We start from the raw sequence: 20,448 nt of genomic DNA on the forward strand, positions 1-20,448 counted from the left end.
CAACTAGTCAAGATCGGTTTATATGGCAGCTATACCAGGTTATGGATCGATTTGCGCTATACTTAACACAGTTATTATAAGTCATAAAAAAACACCTCATGCAAAATCGGAGGAGGATTGCGCTCTCTAAAAGCTCAAGAAGTCAAGACCCAAGATAGGTTTATATGGCAGCTATATCAAAACATGGACCAATTTGAATCAAACTTAGCGCAGTTGTTGGAAGTGATACCGAAACACCACGTGCAAAATTTCAGTCAAATTGGACGAGAATTGCGCCCTCTAGAGGCTCAAGAAATCAAGGCCCAAGATCGGTTTATATGGCAGCTATATCAAAACATGGATCCATATGGCCTATTTACAATCCTCTCCGACCTACACTAATAAGAAGTATTTGTGCAAAATTTCAAGAGCCTAGGTCTACTCCTTCAAAAGTTAGCGTGCTTGCGACAGACAGACGGACGGACATGGCTAAATAGATTAAGAATGTCAAGACTTTTAAGAAAATATATACTTTGTTGGGTCTCCGATCAGTAATTCGATGTGTTACAAACGGAATGACGAAATAAGTACACCCCCATCCTTTGTTGGAGGGTAAAGAAAAAAACGCTTTTACGTTGGTAGAGAAATTACATTACAAAATAAAGCACTAACGATGTTATTATCATAAACAGGCGTTGTTCAAAATATTGACAACATGTGGGGATGAATTTGAATGTTGTTGTTTTAAATAAGGGATTCCTCAAAAATTTTTTGAAATTTTGAAAATTTGTCTTTTGAGAAAGTCTACTTTATATATGTCTTTAGAGAAAATTTCTTGAAAATTTTTTCGTTAAAAAATTTTTGTTCAAAATTGTGTGAGAATGTCTATTTCGTTCATGTCTTTAAAGAAAATTTTGTTAAAAATTTGGTCGTTAAAAAAAATTTGAACAAAATTGTTAGGAAGATTTCTCTAAAATTTGGTCTTCAGTTAACTTTTTTTTTAAATTAAACAAAAAAAATCCATTGAAATGTTTTTGCATTGAAATGCCGTCTTTGGAGATAAGTTTGCGTAAGCCAGTGCTTGCTGGGGTTAATATCCCTCTTCTGGATTTCTTAAAATCATGCAAGCATTCGATGTGGTTGCAGTGAGTTACTCATTTGGCAATATAATTTTCGCTTGTTAAGTCACTTTCTAAAGATCACATCGGCAATGAAGGCCTGGTTCTTAATTTGCACATTCACTTTCAGTTTCAGCTTAGAGCTTGGCGCTCTGAGCCACAATACGAAATCGACGGTAAACCGCAAATCATTGCATTAACATACTCGCTTTTATCGAACATCATAATTTTTGTTAAAATTTCCAGGCAGATCGAATTCTTGATTTTGGCTATCACAGTGAGACACATAAAGTCACAACAACAGATGGATATGGGCTGACGTTATTCCGCATTAGGCCGGCCAGAATAAGAGATGACCGAAATCCCAATGGGCCAGTTGTATTAATGATGCATGGCTTAATGAGTTCCTCTGATGGCTGGGTTATCAATGGACCTTCGCAGGCTTTGGCTTTCCTATTGGCCGAGGCAGGTTATGACATATGGTTGGGAAATGCCAGAGGCAACCCTTATTCCCAGCAACATAGAAAATGGTCTAACGCAACACAACGTTTTTGGCATTTCTCCATACATGAAATTGGAATCTATGATCTGCCGGCCATTATGGATTATATACTGCATGTAACCCAGCAAACATCTTTACACTATGTAGGTCACTCGCAAGGTTGCATGATTTTATTGATTCTACTCTCCACTCATAAGGAGTACAACGATAAGATAAGAACGGCTCATTTATTGGCCCCGGTGGCCTTTATGAAACATGCCAATCAATTTCTGTTGCGTTTGATTGCCTTACTCTTTGCAAGACCTAGTCCATTGAATGCTCTCATAGGCGACAGACCCTTACTGCAAAGCCAGCTGATAATGGATTTTCTGGGAGGCAATCGTTGCCGACCCATAACTTCTTACCCGTTGGAGTGTTCCAATGTTTTATTTCTTGTGAGTGGAGGCTGGTCGGGATATTTTAATAAGGTAAGCTGTGCCCTAAAAGATTTTCGGAATTTTCTTTAAGAGTTATTATTCAATTTCTAGACTTTATTACCCTCCATCTTTGCTACTCATCCGGCAAGTTGTTCCACCAATCAGTATATACATTTGGCCCAATTACATGTGACCGCTAGATTTCATGCCTTTGATTTTGGCCGTGAGGAAAATCTGCTGCAATATTCTCGACCAGAACCTCCTGCCTACGATCTTTCGAAAATCAACACCCTTTTACCAATACACATCTATTATAGTGACTATGATGAATTTGCTTCAAAACGCGATGTTGAATATCTTATCCAAGTTATGGGTAAGAGGGCCATATCACATTTTGTAGATCTGCCACAATTTACCCATACGGATTTTATATGGGCCATCAATGTCAAGGAAACAATCAATCGGCCCATATTAGATATAATGAATCAAGCAGAGGGAACATGAATTGCGGCATTTAATGTGAAATAAACAAGCAATACTAGTTTTTCTTTCTTCTTAGATTCCACATTTTTCTGAAATTGTTATGCTAAACAGCAAATAACAATGAAGTTTAGCACAGATATATAAATAGAAATTTATATGATTCAACAGGTTTAAATTCTATTGGGTTGCCCAAAAAGTAATTGCGGATTTTTCATATAGTCGGCGTTGACAATTTTTTTCACAGCTTGTGACTCTGTAATTGCATTCTTTCTTCTGTCAGTTATCAGCTGTTATTTTTAGCTTGCTTTAGAAAAAGAGTGTAAAAAAAGTATATTTGATTAAAGTTTATTCTAAGTTTTATTAAAAATGCATTTACTTTCTTTTAAAAAATCCGCAATTACTTTTTGGGCAACCCAATACATGACAAATGCAAATGCAAATTTGCCGACGAGACACAGGGGCAAACTTGTCACATACACCTGAGTGCTGCTCGATTCAAGTTTAAGCTCATTGATAAGGGGCCTCCTTTTTATAGACGAGTCCGAACGGTGTGCCGCAGTGCTACACCTCTTTGAGGAGAAGTTTTTATATGGCATAGTAACCTTACAAATGTCGCCAGCATTGGGAGGGGATAACCACCACTGCAAATTGTTTCTGATGTTCTCGTCAGGATTCGAACCCAGGCTGTTCGTGACCATACCATCTTCGTTGTTATTGACCTGATGGCCAGTTTACTGTCCATACAAATGTTTACACTCGACGTACTCACGTTGTCACCACACCACCTCACGCATTCCGTGATCGCCCAAATCTCCGCCCACAGGACCGTCAGGCAGTCTAAAACACATCTCAGTCTCTGAATACTCAATGTTGAACCCCAGGCCCACTTTGTCCTCTAGCCTTGATGCATTTCTGTAGCATGATCTTTCAGATGGCAATTCCCTAGTTCCGGCAATCCAAGACTGTGCTCCTGGCAGCAGTGTCTTGCACTCGAACTCAAGTGTCATCTCAGATGATTGATGTCATGATTCTATTCTATTCTATTTCTTCCAGGTTTCCTTTAGCCGCCCCGATTATATCGCGATGGCATGAGCTGCCTCTATCCATTCTCCCATTGCTTTAAGTCTTATAGTCTCAACGGCTGCCTCACATTTAATCTGTATATCTATGGGTAGGATAGTTAGAATAGTCTCTAGTGCCCCATTGGGAGTGGTCCTTAACAATTATCCCCACATTGCACTTTTTCTACATCGCAGTCCATCAAACTACTGAGGCGTAAGTAAGTATTGATCTAATCAAGCTTCTAAAGAGCCAGTGGACTATTCTCGGATTCAGACCCCATTTCGAGCCTACGTCCCCAATAAATAGTGCCCAAGATCTGTGAGCCTTCTCAGTACGCTCCAAAATATGGCACTTCCAAATCAGATTCCTCCTAAGTTTCCGACCTTGTCAGATATCGAAATCTTTCTATTGAGGAAACCTGGTGCCTTACATTGGTCCACCTTCGTCTTCCTAGTAAACAGGCAACATCCTCTGGGTTAAAATTGAGACCCCTAGGTGTAGCCCAGTCGTATGCCATCTGCAAGAACTTTCAGCCCTACTGCATAGCTGATTTGGATCCTTACCCTTTAGAAGTATTATACCATAGTCCGCGTAGCAGATGGGTCCAAATCGTCTTTAGTCAGCATCCGTAATAGGTCATTTATGATGGTCACGCTGTGCCACCTTTATCCTTATAAAGGGGTTTTAAATAGGAACGCTACAAAATTAGACCGATAAGGACAGCAAACAACGCCATATACCCACCACCATAGGATGGAGGTATACTAATCTAGTCATACCGTTGGTTACACCTCGAAATATTCGTCTAAGACTCCATAAAGTATACATATTCTTGATCGTCTAGACGTTCTGAGTCGATCTGGCAATGTCCGTCCGTTCGTCTGTCGAAATGCCGATAGCGATCGAACGCGTAAGGCTAGCTACTTAAAATTTTGCACAGATACGTACTCGAATGTTGAGTTTTACGCAGATACCTGCCATCACGGCCCAAACCTGCGAGGCCCAAGGCCCAAGGGTGAATACAATGCGTCTACCAACGCCCCCACATGTGGTAACCCACACATGAGTACCAATTTGATCCCACGTATTTGGACGTGTTCACCTCCTTGGTTAGGAGCGGAGCACTACCTAAAACTCCTTCCGATCTATGGGTCACGGCACCCGGTTGAAAATGCAACTCCACGCCGAGCTTATGCTCTACCCGCGATTTGGGTACAAACCACAGCCACCACGTTGCTCCCCACTGGGGCCTCACCATTGTCAGGCTGGAACCAAAGTTCCAGGGGCTCCTGACACTCGTGGTACCAGATTAAAGTCTCCGGTCAGACTTCGTAGCCTTAAAAGACTACTACCAGTTGAACCCCAAACAATTCCGGACTGGTCACCTGAATTAGAAAAAATCGCCCTAAGCCGACCTCAAGCCAGCATACAAAAGTATGCATCAAACATGAAACGGGACGATATACACAAAACACAAACAGGACACAACAGCTCTCACGGCCTACGCCACAAAAATCAGCATCAACATGGGACTTTACAATCAACGCGGCCACCCTCATGGGCCAGATTTACATATAGCTCCCATACAAACCGATCTCCAGAATTGACTTCTTGAGCCTCTGGAAGCCTCAATTTTTGTGCGGTTTGGTTGGATTTTTGCATGTGGTGTTTTATTATGACTTCCAACAAATGTGCCAAATACGGTCCACATCGGTCAATAACCTGATATAGCTCCTATCTAAACCGATCTCCCGATTTGATTTTTTGAGCCCTTACATGCCACAATTTTTATCAGATTTGGGTAAAATTTTGCAGATAGTGTTCGGTTTTGACTTCCAATAACTGTATTAATTACGGTCGGAATCGGTCTATAACCTGATATAGCTCCCATATAAACCGATCTCCTGATTTGATTTCTTGAGCCCTTACAAGCCCCAATTTTTGGTCGATTAGGCTGAAATTTTATATGTGGTGTTCTGTTAAGACTTGCAACAACTGTGTCAAGTATGGTTCAAATCGGTCCGAAATTTATCTTCTTCTTCTTATATATAAAAATCAATTTGTGTTTGTTTGTTTGTGTGTTCCTTATAGACTCAGAAGCGGCTGAACCGATTTTCTTAAAATTTACACGGATGGTGCAAATTTTGTGTGCTCTCTTATTGTAACCTAAAATCGAAAATTTGGTATCCAAATTTCGGATGGGGTACCTAGGGAGGCCACCTCACCTTAAAACCTACCAAACACATATTTAGACCAATCACGACAATATGGGACTCAAATGAAAGGTATTTACGATTAGATAACGTATATGATATCCAATTGTCGGACTAAGTGCTTGGGGGACCACCACAACCTCCAAAACACCCCTAAATCGGACATATTTACCGACCATGCCAATATGGGACTCAAATGAAGGGTATTTGCGAGTAAAGTACGCATCTGATATCCAAATGTGAGACCAAGTTTCTGGGGGTCCAGCCCTTCCCCAAAACACTTCCCAAACATGACTTATTTACTTATCATGGCAATATGGGGCTTAAATAAAGGGTATTTGAGTGTAGAATACGAATCTGATATCCAGATGTGGGACCAAGTGTTTGGGGGCCGCCCATCCCCAAAGAGGACAAATTTACGACTATAGCAGTAAGCAGCTCAAATGAAAGGTTTTTGGAAGTAAAGCACGAATCTGATATCAATATTCGGGAAAAGTGTCTATGGGGCCACCCCACTTCCACAACACCACCCAAATAGGAAGTATTGGGTTGCCCAAAAAGTAATTGCGGATTTTTCATATAGTCGGCGTTGACAAACTTTTTCACTGCTTGTGGCTCTGTAATTGCATTCTTTCTTCTGTCAGTTATCAGCTGTTACTTTTAGCTTGCTTTAGAAAAAAAGTGTAAAAAAAGTATATTTCATTAAAGTTCATTCTAAGCTTTATTAAAAATGCATTTACTTTCTTTTAAAAAATCCGCAATTTCTTTTTGGGCAACCCAATATTTGCTGACTATTGCAATATGAGGCTCAAATAAGTGGGTTTTTAGAGGAGAACACGAATCCGATATATATTTTCAAGGCCAACTCACTGAGTGGCCGCTTATCCCCCAAAACACCCCTAAGCCGGTCATGTTTGCCGACTATGGAAATATTGGGGCTCAAATTAAAGGTATTTGGGAGTAAACCACGTATCTCATATCATTATTAGGGACCAACTGTCTAGGGGACGTCCCACCACTATAACAACCCCCCATTGAACGTATTTGCTCACCAAGACAATTTTGGTCTTAAAGAGAGTGGAACTAAATATTTATAGTTTTTAGGACCAATACTCCAAACCGGACATATTTGCTGACTTTTGCAATAAGGAGTTTAAATTAGATTAGAAAACGAATTTGATATTCAATTTTGAGGGCAATGGCAATATGGGGTTCAAATAAATGATATATAGATATATGAGAATAGAGCACGTTGCTGATATATTTACCGGGCTTAGTGTTTGGGGGAACACCCCAATCCCCAAAGCACCCCAAAATCGAGCATATTTACCGACCATGTCAATGTGGGGCTTAAATGAAAGGAATTGGGGGGTAGAGCAAGAATTGATACACATTTTCGGGACCAATTTTCTGGGGGTCTACCCCTTTCCCAAAATACCCCACAAACAGCATTTTTTTAGTGACCATCGCAATATGGGGCTCAAATATAGGTATTTGGGAGAAAAATACGAATTTGATATTCAAATGTAGGACCATGTATTTAGGGCATCACCCCTTTCCCAAAACTCCCCCAAAGGAAAAAAATTTGTCGACCATGCCAATATGTGGCTCAAATGAAAGGTATTTGAGATAAGAAAACGAATTTCATAACATATTTTGGGGCCATGTGTTTGGGAGACGACTCATCCTGTCAACTCCTCCTTAAGCCAATGGCAATATGGGGTTTAAATAAATGGTATTTGAAAGAAAAGCACGATGCTGATATCTTTTCAGGGCCAAGTATCTGGGGGACCACCTCTCCCCCGCAAACACCACTAAATCAGACATCATGAGAATATCGGGCTGAAATGAAGTATTTTAAGAATGGAGTACACCTTACATCCAAACTTAAATTCGTAGACCAATAAACTCATAGGGGATTCAGATAAAGGCCCTTATATTGTGAAACTGTTAGTCAAGCGATATACTATTTTCGTAGCATGGTATTTCACTAAAAGATCTTTAATTGTCGAAAATAAATATTCCAAGGAAACTTTTGTTCCATATAAAGTAAAAGAAGGCGCAGCGGAGCGGGCCCGGGTCAGCTAGTTTTGTATGAATTTTTAGCAGAATCAATGGAAGTGGGTTCCCAAGATTCGGCCAGGCCGAACTTATTACGCTTCTGCTAAGATTTTTTCTATTTTTTTTAATTTTGTTAAAATTTTTATGCTCATATATTTAAAAAATATTTTAATATCTATCAGAAAAAATTGACTGTAAAGAACACCTTATTTACATACTAAAGGTAGTTTACGGCCGTTAAATCATATTATTGAGCTTTAGAGGATCTACCGACCGTTAACCCTTAAAACTATGAAGTGCAAGGTTCTAAAATTATACCTTAAACTAACTGGGGTTACATTAGTACAAAAGAAATTTCAAAAAATTTAGTACCTAAAGAAACCATTCTACACCTGATATGATGCATCAGGGTTCCCTCTTCAAAATTTCCTCAGCCTCATTCATTATTTTCAATATGGGTTCATTGATGACTTCTCCGACATTATAGGCCCATATAAAATCTATGTGAGCGAAATTCTTTAAAGGTATAAAATGACTAACAGTCTTATGGCCGCCCAAAATTCGACTGAATTTCTCCACATCCGTTTTGGTGGACAATTCATCGTAATCACTGTAGTACAGATGTAAAGGAAAGCGGGTTTTTATATTTGCCACCTTATATTCGGGAGGTGATGATTGATTGTATTGCTGCATATTGCCTTCGGGGCCATAATCATACTGGCGGAAATAGCCTGAGGCTATAAGCTGGAGATAGTGTATGATCTGATGAGAGGAAGCAGGTGCTGGGCTGGAGTCATAGGCATCTTGCAAGGCAGACTAGATGACAACAAAAAAAAACAATACAAGAAAGTTTTCTATAATGGCAAATACTCCTAGAATGTGGTAATAGATTCTTACATCTCTAAAATATGCAGATCTTCCTCCAAATATAAAATAGTATATAGAGGCACAGGTCTCCAAGGGCAATTGCTGGCGGCGACATTGATAAATGCCAAACATGTACTGCAAGATGGGTTGCTGCAACAAAGCGGTATCACCTATCAGTGCGCTCAAAGGTGAATAGTTGCCCAGAAACAGCTTCAAGGCATTGAATAGCAACGAGCGAACATTTTTCATATAGGCCACAGGGGCCAACATATGGGCAGTTCTCAGTTTTTGATTATATTCCGGCCGCATGGAGAGCAATACAAACAAAATGGTGCAACCTTGCGAATGACCCACATAATGCAAAGAGGCTTGACCGGTTTCCTTGAGTATGTAATCTATGGTGGAGGGTAAATCGTTTAAGGCAATCTCATGCCAGGAAAATCTCCAAAACAAACGATCACTGGCCGTTAAGGAGACATGATTTTGGCCATAGGTATTGCCACGACAATTGCCCAGCCAGACATCATAGCCTTTATCCATCAAATCATAGGCCAGGTGACTTTTTAGACCCTTTAGAATCCAAAGATCAGAGGAACATAGCAAACCATGCATTAGGAGAACCACAGGTGCAGACGATGAGGCAGTAGGACCTTGTGTGGAGTTTTTCAAGCGAAACAGGCTTACCACATAGCCATCTGGGGTGGTGATATTGTGAATCTCACTGCCATAACCAGCAACTGCAATGCGTTCGGTCTAAGGAAGAATGTTTTGGTCTTAATATCTGGCCACTTGGAATATTTTCAAACTTACACTAGTTGTTGCTGTTATCCCCACTATTTGGCGAAACCTTAGAATTATTAGTGTTAGAATTGTTAACGTAATGCCGGACTTCATGGTTACGCGTCAACAACTGACCTGCATGATCACTAGCAATGGAATACTAACGAGAAGTCGAGCTGTTGTAAAACTAAAGTGTAAAACATTGCAAAAAACCTGTAGACCTAGGAAAGAGAATTTCTATGAAATTCTCGATACCCTATGGAGAAAAGTTAGGTGGTGTAGAATTTGTTACCACTATGCTACAACTATTGTATTACAAAATAGTTTTGGAATGTAATCATAATGTACCAACCGTTTGATAATGGCTCAAAGACGAAGTAAACAACAAGGGCTATCTATGGCAAGAGACGGCGTCTAGGAAGACGAAGGTGCTGTATCCAAATAAATAATTTACCATATAAATATAAAACTAAGAATATTTAATTTTCGTGTAAAATTTCCATTACTATACGAAGGCGAAATTTGGATGATGTCATGGAGCAAATTAAATAAATGCCAGGTTATAATAGTTTGACCTATCACAAAAACAAGTGGAAGTTGTTTCTGCACTGAAAACACAAAACAAGTAAAAAGGCGTTAAGTTCGGCAGTGCCAAACTTTGGATACCCACCATTTCGGGTATATATGTTAACCACCTTTCGTCTTAATCCGGTGAAAAAGAAATACCTTATGCCCCTACAGCAGCTATATCGAAATATGGTTCGATTTAGACAAAATTCGACACGGACATTGATTGGTGTAGTACAAATCATTGTTAAATTTTTTGGCACAAAATACTGGTCTTTTTGGGAGCCATATCCAAATATAGACTGAGCTGAATCATATGCAACACGGATGTCGAAAAGCCTAAATCGGACAATAAATGCGCCTTTTATGGGTCCAAACCCATAAATCGAGAGATCGGTCTATATGGCAACTATATCCTAATCTGGACCGATCTCTACCATATTGCAGATAGATGTCGAGAGACCTAACTTTACTCACTGTTCCAAATTTCGGTGAAATCCGACAATAAATGCGACTTTTATGGGGCTAAGACCCTAAATCGATAGATCGGTCTAAATGGCTGCTAAATCCAAACCTAAACCGATCTGGGCCAAATTGCAGATTGATATCGAAGAGCCTAACACACCTCACTGTCCCAAATTTCGTCGAAATCGGACAATAAATGGGCCTTTTATGGGTCAAAACCCATAAATCGAGAGATCGGTTTAAATGGCAGCTATATCCAAATCTGTACCTATCTGTGCCAAATTGAAGAAGGATATCGAAGGGCCTAACACAACTCAATGTCCCAAATTTCGTCGAAATCGGACAATAAATGCGCCTTTTATGGGTCCAAACCCATAAATCAAGAGATCGATCTATATGACAGCTATATCCAAATCTGAATCGATTTGGGCCAAATTGCAGAAAGTTGTCGAAGAGCCTAACACAAGTCACTGTCTCAAATTTTGGGGAAACCGGACAATAATTGCGCCTTTTATAGGCGAAAAACCTTAAATTGATAGATCGGTCTTAATGGCAGCAATATCCAAATCTGAACCGATCTGGGCAAAATGAAAATGGGATATCGAAGGGCCTAACACAACTGACGGTCCCAAATTTTAGCGAAATCGGACGATAAATGCGTCTTTTATAGGCCAAAAATCTTAAATTGATAGATCGGTCTATATGGCAGCTATATCCAAATCTGGACCGATCTGGGCCATATTGCAGATAGGTGTCGAGAGGCTTAACTTAACTCACTGTCCCAAATTTCGGCGGAATCGGAAATTAAATGTGCCTTTTATGAGCCCAAATCCCTAAATCGAGAGATTGGTCTATATGGCAGCTATATCTAAATCTGGACCGATCGGAGCCAAATTGAAGAAGAATATTGGGTGGCCTAACACAACTAACTGTCCCAAATTTTGGCAAAAATCGGACAATAAATGCGCCTTTTTTGGGTCCAAGACCCTAAATCGATAGATCGGTCTATATGACAGCTATATCCAAACCTAAACTGATCTGCGCCATATTGCAGATAGATGTCGAGGGGCCTATCTTAACTCACTGTCCCAAAATTTCAACGATTTCGGACAATAAATGCGTCTTTTATGGGCCCAAAACCCTAAATCGAGAGATCGGTCTATATGGCAGCTATATCCAAATCTAGACCGATCGGAGCCAAATTGAAGGAGAATATTGGGTGGCCTAACACAACTCACTATCCCAAATTTAGGCAAAATTGTACAATAAATGCGCCTTTTATAGGCCTAAGACCCTAAATCGGCGGATCGGTCTATATGGGGGCTATATCAAGATATAGTCCGATATAGCCCATCTTTGAACTTAACCTGCTTATGGACAAAAAAAAAAGAATCTATGCAGAGTTTCAGCTCAATATCTCAATTCGTAAAGACTGCAGTGTGGTTTCAACAGACAGACGGTCGGACAAGGCTAGATTTGTGGTGGCTATAATAAAGCCTTTGGACTTTCTTTGGGATATACCAGTTGTTTTTATTGGGGAATTAAAGGGTTTTTAAACAGGTAAGCTACAAAAGAAGACCAATAGCGACAGCAAACGACGACAGTACAGTAAGCGTTGCCATTTCATGATGGAAAGATATACGAGCCAACAACTAGTCGGAATGATTAAAATTTACTACCGAAAATCGGAGGCAATGGCCTCAACGTTAAGATCGCAACGATGAGGCTCATATCTTGCTGAATGGCTTTGTCAATAAGCAAAATATTCGTTACAGCAATCCACACGTACTCCATAAGTCATCATGGAATCCGGAAAAAATTACGGTTTGGTGTTTGTTGCTGTTTATGGGCCGGTGGCGTCATTGGGCCGTACTTCTGCCGTGATGATCAAGACCGGGACGTTACTGTGAATGGTAATCGCTACCGTTCAATGATAACAGACTATTTTGGCCCCAATTGCAGGAGATGTGGTTCCAACATGACGGCGTCACAAACCACACAGCGAATGTTACAATCAATTTATTGGAAACCAAGTTTGTAGAATGTGTTTTCTCACGAAATGGTCCAGTCGATTGGTCGCCTCGGTCGTGCGCTTTGAAACAGTTAAAATATTTCCTGTGGGACAACGTCAAGTCTATGGTCTATGCCAACAAGCCAGGTACGAAGTGAAGAACTTCGTACGAATATAGAACGTGACAGCAGTATCAGCCGATCTATGCTTGAAAACCTTCGACCTGCTTGAAAACCTTCGACCACTTCACGCATTCCGTGATCGCCCGGATCTCCGCCTGCAGGCCCGTATTATGGTCAGGCAGTCTAAAGCAGATCTCAGTGCCTGGGTTGTAAATGTGTGTGAACAAATTGTGTTACTTTTACGAAGTGTAGCAAAAGATACCTCACTTTGAGTAGTGACTACGGCGAAAGGTTTTTTTCTATTTCAATGCAATTAAGACGTGTTTTGATTATAAATATTTTATTTTGTCTTTCCGTTCATTTGAAAATTGCGTACGGTGGGTTCTATATATAATGTTACAATATAATTGTCTATCTAATAATGAAAGTTTTAATCTACTAGGTTGTGGAAAATAAAGAAATCTAAATTGCTCACTGTATGTATAACATTTAAACATTAACACTGGTATTCACAAAACTGAATCCAGCCTTTAAGTAGATTTATTCAACAGATTTACTTTATAGAACAGCTATCAAATAAACCTACTCTAAAGCTGCATTATATTTTGTAACTACGGTCGTAAAATTTTAAAGCTGAAGGAGATCAATAGATTTAAAGATAGTAATAAATTTCACGTACACAGAAAAAAATGCCTCGAAAATTCTTCAATTAACAATTTAGTTGAAAATAAAAAAAAATAAAAAAATAAAAATTACAAAATTAATGGAATCAATCGTTTTGTAAATGAATACGGTTTTTTTCAATTATGATCGTGATTGAAATGTTAGCAATTTTCAATTAAAAATTTAATTGATTTAATAATTTTTTTAATTGAATCCCGCTTTTTTCTTCAATATCGATCGTGATTGGAATTTTCAATTAAAAAATTAATTGATTCAATAATTTTTGTAATTGAATCTTAACAAAATATAAAATGTAATTAAAAATTTTATCTTTGTCAATTAAACTATAATGACCAAGATCACTTTTTTTCAATCAATTCGTTCACCAATTCATTGAAAACAGCTGATTTTGTACAGGGAAAACAGCTGTTTCGATTGAATTGGCGAACGAATCGAGTGACAAAAAGAAAACAATCTAGCTAATAAATTCTTTCAATCTTTTTTTAATGGAATCGAATTTTTGTTTTGGAGCAGACAGGACTGTTATGACTATCCGTTTTTGAAAAAGTCTAGCCGCTCAAATGTTTTTCTCTTGGGTTTATTTCCCCAATGCATGTAATTCATAGAGATACTGCCTCGCTACTCTTTCTTTTATAATTGGAAAATAATATTTTCCGTTTCATTTATGGAAAAACCCCGGAGGTGTTTTGTTTCTGAAGAGTGATCATGGACCAAAACATAAACCGCCAATTTGTGTTCCAAGAGTTTAACATATACGAGCCATGCTGCATCGAAACTGAGGGGGTGTCATATATAGTGAACTGTTCGCAAAAAATTTAATATAACATTTGCAATTTAATTGATCCAACCGAAACATTTATTGAATATTGCGAAAATTTTAACCTTTTTTTTTAATGAACCAATTAAAAAAATTAATTGTAAATTAATTATAGTTTGAAAATTTTTTATCAATTTTTGTAATTGAATATGCAAGTTTTTTAGTTGAAATATTTTTCAATCACCTTTTCAAAAACTGCGATTGATATTATGATTGTCGTGATTGAAGCAGTTTCAATTAAAAAAGTAATTGAACTAATTAATTTCGTGATTGAAACCGATTTTCATTTTTTATGTGTAGAAACTTAGGGCATCAAAAAAAACCTCTAACAATAATCTTTCTTGGAGCAAAATACAGTAGTCTCTAACCACTGACTTAGGTGAAAAAATTTACCATTTTTCCATGATGATATAGCGGCGGTAGAATTGAAATCCTACTCAAGCCGAAAATACGGTATAAATGACAATCCTGCAGTCAGTGGCAACGCGTTTGGATTTTCTGCAAAAGAAATTCACTGCAGACCAGATATTCACATAAAATCCTGGAAAATACCCGAGAATGACAGATCACTCTTAACATCTAAACCATAAAGCCGATTTCGACAGCCCTTTACGTTCATAGGTATTTCAGTCCATTACTGAGTTTCGTATGCCTGCAAGGTTAATACGACTTTGTTGGATGACTCTACACTCAGCTAAATTTGTTATTCAAAACAGCAAAAATGTTAGCTAAAACAGCAGTTTTTGTGTGCTGAAAATGGGAAAACAAACATTACAGCTGTATTAGCAAACATTTCGGTCAGCTACATCAGCAAACAAAATCTGCTGCTATAAGTACAAACACCTGGTGGAAAAAATTGTTCTGCTGTTTTTTACGTTTGCCTGTTACTTGGCTTCTAGAAACGAAGCCTATTGAAAGCGGAAAACTTTGGATATAGCTCCCATGTATATGTTCGTCCGATTTGCAGTAACAATGCAATAAAATACCCATTTGTTAACCGATTTTTTCGAAATTCGGCAGGAAGGATTGAAATTTTAGCCATTTTCAATTAAAAAAGTAATTGATTCTATTATTTTTTAATTGAATTTGAAAAATTTTTAAATAAAAAAGTGTGTGTGTGTCCGCCCGTCTTTCCGTCTGTCAGTCTGTCTTTAAAAACATAAATATTGAGGTGAAACTTTGCATCGATTCTTTTCTTCGCCATAGACAGCTTAAGTTCGAAGATGGGATAAGTCGGAAGATGTGGCTCCCATATAGACCGATTTGCCGATTTAAGGTCTTAGGCCCATAAAAGCCACATTTATTATCCGATTTTGCTGAAATTTCAGGCAGTGAGTTGTGTTACATCGTTCTTCAGTTCGGCTCAGGTCGGTCCAGATTTGGATATAGTTGCCACATAGACCGATCTCTTGAATTAAGGTCTTGGGCCCATAAAAAGGCGCATTTATTGACGATTTCGCTGAAATTTGTGGCAGTGAGCTGTATTAGGCCCATAAAAGCCACATTTATTATCCGATTTTGCTGAAATTTCAGGCAGTGAGTTGTGTTAGGCCACTCTACATCGTTCTTCAGTTTGGCTCAGGTCGGTCCAAATTTGGATATAGTCGCCATATAGACCGATCTCTTGAATTAAGGTCTTGGGCCCATAAAAAGGCGCATTTATTGACGATTTCGCTGAAATTTGGGGCAGTGAGGTGTATTAGGCCCTTCGATGTCTTCTTAGAATTTGGCCCAGATTGGTCTAGATTTTGATATAGCTGCCATATATTCCGATCTCTCGATTTAAGGTCTTGGTCCCATAAAAGACGCATTTGTTTACCGATTTCGCTGAAATTTTGTTAGGCCTCACGATATCCCTGTTGAAGATGACCCAGATCGGTATAGATTTGGATATAGCTGCCATATAGACCGATCTCTTGACTTTAGGTCTTGGCCCCGTTAAAGGCGCGAAATCGTATAATTGATTTCGCTAAAATTTGACACGGTAACTTATGTTAGGCTTTTCGGCGTCAGTGTCTTATCTGGTTCAGAACGGTGTTTATTTGGGTATAGCTACCATATAAAGCGATCTGCCGATTAAGGTTCTTGAGCCCATAAAAAATGCATTTATAACCCGATTTCGCAGAAAGTTGAAACATTTAGTTACTTTAAGCCTTCCGTCGTCACACTTAAATGTGGTTCAGATCGATCTATATTTAGACACAGCTGCCATATAGACCGTTCTGCAGATGTAGGGTCTTAAGCCCATTAAAGCCGCAATTATTATCCGATTTCGTAACAATTTTAATTAATGAGTTGTTTTAGGGCCTACCGGTATCCAACTCATATATGGTTCAAATCGGTCTTCATTCAGATATAGCTGCCATATAGATCGATCTGTTGATGAAGGGTCTTGAACCCATAAAAGCTGCATTTATAACCCGATTTCGCTGAAACTTGAAACACACCTAAATATGGTTCAGATCGTACTGTATTTAGATATAACTGTCATATTGACCGATCTGTCGATTTGGGGTCTTAAGTCCTTAAAAGTCGCAATTATTAACCAATTTCGATGAAATGTGAAAAAGTTAGTGATTAAGACCTCCCGATATCCGACTCAAATATGGTTCAGATCGTTCTTTATTCAGATATAGCTGCCATATAGACCGATTTGCCGATGTAGGGTCTTAAGCCCATAAAAGCTGCATTTGTTACTCGATTACGTAGGAATTTGATACAGTGACTTGTATTAAACCTCCCGTCATTCGACCAGCATATGGTCCAGATACGGAAATTTCAAAATTTTTTTTAATTTTTTAATTTAATATAAAATTTTTTAATTGAAATATTTTTTTCAATCACCTTTTTCAAAAAATGTAATTGATATTATCATTTTCGTGATTGAAGCAATTTCAATTAAAAAGTTAATTGGATCAATTAATTTCGTGATTGAAACCAATTATTATTTTTCTTATTTTTATTTTATGTACTTTTACAAACACTAGTAAATTGTTCTACAACTTAAAATAAAATAATACTAATTACAATAAATAAAAATCACAATTTCTCATCTTAGGTCTTTGCTAACAAAGCCTCCGCCTCATTCATTCTTTGAAGAACACCACGATTTATGGTCTCCTTAACCTTTATGGACCACAAAAAATCGAAATGGTTAAAATTGGGCACATCAATGAAATGTCGAACGCTACGTTTGCCCAAAATAGCGCTGAAGTGCTCTGAATCTCGTTTCGATGACAAAACATCATAGTCGCTGTAGTAGAGATTTATGGGAAATTTGGGATTTATTTTTTCCACTCTATAATCTGGGGGAGTGGTGCGATTATAACGTTTCATATTGCCTTGGAGTCCATAATCATAGGGACGAAAGTGTCCCGAGACATAGAGCTGGACCAAATGTATGAACTGATGAGCGGAGCTGGGCGATGGATGAGTATTAAAAATCTCAGGATAAAGGGACTGAAATTATGTGGAGAAAAATATAAACAATGAGAAAAGTAAAAAATAAAACACCTACTTACCTCTGATGTATGGTTGGTAAAACCTCCAGCAACTCCTACCCAAAATGCACATATTCCTGGAAAGGTCAAAGGACTACGACATTTGGCTATGCCTGATAATTGCAAGAATAAAGGATTTTGCAGAAATGCTCTATCCCCATACAAGGGGTCCAATGGGCCGTAGGTGCCCAGCAGAGGAGCGGACAAACGAATGGCCATCGACTGGGCATATTTCATATAGGCAATGGGTGCAAACATATGAGTGGTCTTAAGTTTTTTATTATACCTCGGCTGTTGGGAGAGCAGGGCAAACATTATGGCCGTTCCCTGAGAGTGGCCCACATAATGCAGGGACGCTTGCTGAGTCACTTTTAGCACATAATCTATGAACATGGGCAAATCATTTACTGCCATCACATCCCATGAATATTGCCAATACCTTCGATCATGGGTCGAAAGGGTTAAATGTCGATTGCTGTATGTGTTACCACGACAATTGGCCAGCCATACATCATAGCCAGCATCGACTAGATTAAAGGCCAAGGCATCCTTAGCACCTCGAATTATGAATATATCGGAGGAACTTGTTAAGCCATGAATCATAAGGACCACCGGTTTTGGTCCTTGAGCTGTCAGGGTGTTATTTTTGACACGAAACATAGACAAAATGTAACCATCTTTTGTAACCACATTGTGGGACTCACTGGAATAGCCAAAGTTTCGTATGCGATCTGCCTAAAAATTGATGAGGAAAAATAAGTCTTAAAAATATTTTTTGTTTCATATATGGAAAGGAAATACTTACCGTTGTTTTACGTGATACTAGAAATCCAAATACCTTGTGCTGCAATTGTAGGGTAAGGACTATTTGCACTATGACTACAAATATTTTCATAGCTTTGAATTTGAATTATGAGGGACACAGAAGTTTTTTATATAGACTTGTTCAGGAAATGATCAGATGTTTTTATAAGGAGAGCTTGAAAATATGTGACATTTTTAGAAAAAAAAGTTTATGGTAAATTTTTATAAATTCTTCTTTATAAACATTAGTAGGGAGAAGCTTACTACAAACTAAGGTTAAGGTCTAAAAGTCTAACCTTAAGTCTTAGCTCCATACTAGGCGGTATAAAGCAGTTATCTGACCTATAAATTTAAGCAATATCCACTAGACTTGGGTCAACCACAATCTTTGGCTTGAAACAAGGATGGCAGAACCACCACAGATTTATAATATTGGGTTGCCCAAAAAGTAATTGCGGATTTTTCGTATAGACAAATTTTTTCACAGCTTGTGACTCTGTAATTGCATTCTTTCTTCTGTCAGTTATCAGCTGTTACTTTTAGCTTGCTTTAGAAAAAAAGTGTAAAAAAGTATATTTGATTAAAGTTCATTCTAAGTTTTATTAAAAATGCATTTACTTTCTTTTAAAAAATCCGCAATTACTTTTTGGGCAACCCAATATTACCCCCAAATATGGATTGTAGACCCTAAACAGAAAAAAATAACTCTATCAAACTACCAAATTGTGAAACTTTTAATTCTCAACGAATTTTAGCTTTAAATTGAAGATATTAATTGTTGAAGTAGGCATAAAAAGGCGTACTGACATGTAGTGCACCAAACTCCTGTGCCATTCATGACACAAAAAAAAAATTTTTTTTCTTTAAAGTTATTTTAGAAATTTCGGCATATAGAAAATGAATTTCGCATTTTTATACCCTCCACCGTAGGATGGGGGTATACTAGTTTCGTCATTCTGTTTGTAACTACTCGAAATATTCGTCTGAGACCCCATAAAGTATATACATTTTTGATCGTCGTGATATTTAATGTCGATCTAGCCATGTCCGTCCGTCTGTCCGTCCGTCTGTCCGTCCGTCTGTCTGTCCGTCCGTCTGTCTGTCCGTCCGTCTGTCCGTCCGTCTGTCCGTCCGTCTGTCCGTCCGTCTGTCCGTCCGTCTGTCCGTCCGTCTGTCCGTCCGTCTGTCCGTTCATCTGTCTGTCTAAGGCACCCTAACTTTCGAAGGAGTAAAGCTAACCGCTTGAAATTTTGCACAAATACTTCTTATAAGTGTAGGTCGGTTGGTATTGTAAATAGGCCATATCGGTCCATGTTTTGATATAACTGCTATATAAACCGATCTTGGGTCTTGACTTCTTGAGCCTCTAGAGGGCGCAATTCTTATCCGATTAGAATAAAATTTTGCACGACGTATGTCGCTATGACTTCCAACAACTGCGCTATGTATAGTTGAAATCGGTCCATAACCAGATATAGCTGCCATATAAATCGGTCTGGGTCTTGACTTCTTGAGCCTCTAGAGGGCGCAATTCTTATCCGATTGGAATGAAATTTTGCACGACGTGTTTTATTATGATATCCAACAACTGTGTCAAGTATGGTTCAAATTGGTTTATAACCTGATATAGCTGATATATAAACCGATCTTGGGTCTTGACTTCTCAATCCTCAAGAGGGCGCAATTCTTATCTGATTGGAATGATATTTTCCACGACGTGTTTCGCTATGACTTCCAACAAATGTGCTAAGTATTGTTTAAATCGGTTTATAACCTGATATAGCTGCCATATAAACCGATCTGGGGACTTGACTTATTGAGCTTCTAGAGGGCGCAATTCCTATCCGATTTGGCTGAAATTTTGCATGACGTATTTTATTATGACTTTCAACAACTATGCTAAATAAGGTTTAAATCGGTTCATAACCTGATATAGCTGCCATATAAACCGATCTGGGATTTTGACTTCTTGAGACTCTAGAGGTCGCAATTATTAT

The 20,448-nt window shown here is 38.5% G+C and overlaps 3 protein-coding genes across 3 annotated transcripts; 1 reads left to right on the forward strand and 2 right to left on the reverse strand.

Moving 5' to 3' along the window:
• Positions 1-1,100: 1,100 nt before the first annotated feature.
• LOC106088338 (lipase 3-like) lies at positions 1,101-2,519 on the forward strand. The gene is made up of 4 exons (XM_059367288.1): positions 1,101-1,124; positions 1,178-1,273; positions 1,344-2,066; positions 2,127-2,519. Exons 1-4 carry the CDS (start codon positions 1,101-1,103, stop codon positions 2,517-2,519), a joined length of 1,236 nt encoding a protein of 411 aa, XP_059223271.1.
• Positions 2,520-7,987: 5,468 nt separating this feature from the next.
• Positions 7,988-9,651, reverse strand: LOC106088517 (lipase 3). The gene is made up of 3 exons (XM_013254079.2): positions 9,512-9,651; positions 8,732-9,454; positions 7,988-8,650 (listed from the first exon to the last, which is right to left on the reverse strand). The coding sequence occupies exons 1-3, from the start codon at positions 9,593-9,595 to the stop codon at positions 8,240-8,242; spliced, it is 1,218 nt and encodes a 405-aa protein (XP_013109533.2). The 5' UTR covers positions 9,596-9,651; the 3' UTR covers positions 7,988-8,239.
• Positions 9,652-17,201: 7,550 nt separating this feature from the next.
• On the reverse strand, positions 17,202-18,542 carry LOC106088515 (lipase 3-like). Its single transcript, XM_013254076.2, has 3 exons — positions 18,453-18,542; positions 17,669-18,382; positions 17,202-17,606 (listed from the first exon to the last, which is right to left on the reverse strand). Exons 1-3 carry the CDS (start codon positions 18,540-18,542, stop codon positions 17,202-17,204), a joined length of 1,209 nt encoding a protein of 402 aa, XP_013109530.2.
• Between the last annotated feature and the right edge of the window lie 1,906 nt (positions 18,543-20,448).

The sequence above is a fragment of the Stomoxys calcitrans genome, chromosome 4, assembly GCF_963082655.1.
Source record: "Stomoxys calcitrans chromosome 4, idStoCalc2.1, whole genome shotgun sequence".
Classification (NCBI taxonomy): Eukaryota; Metazoa; Arthropoda; class Insecta; order Diptera; family Muscidae; genus Stomoxys; species Stomoxys calcitrans.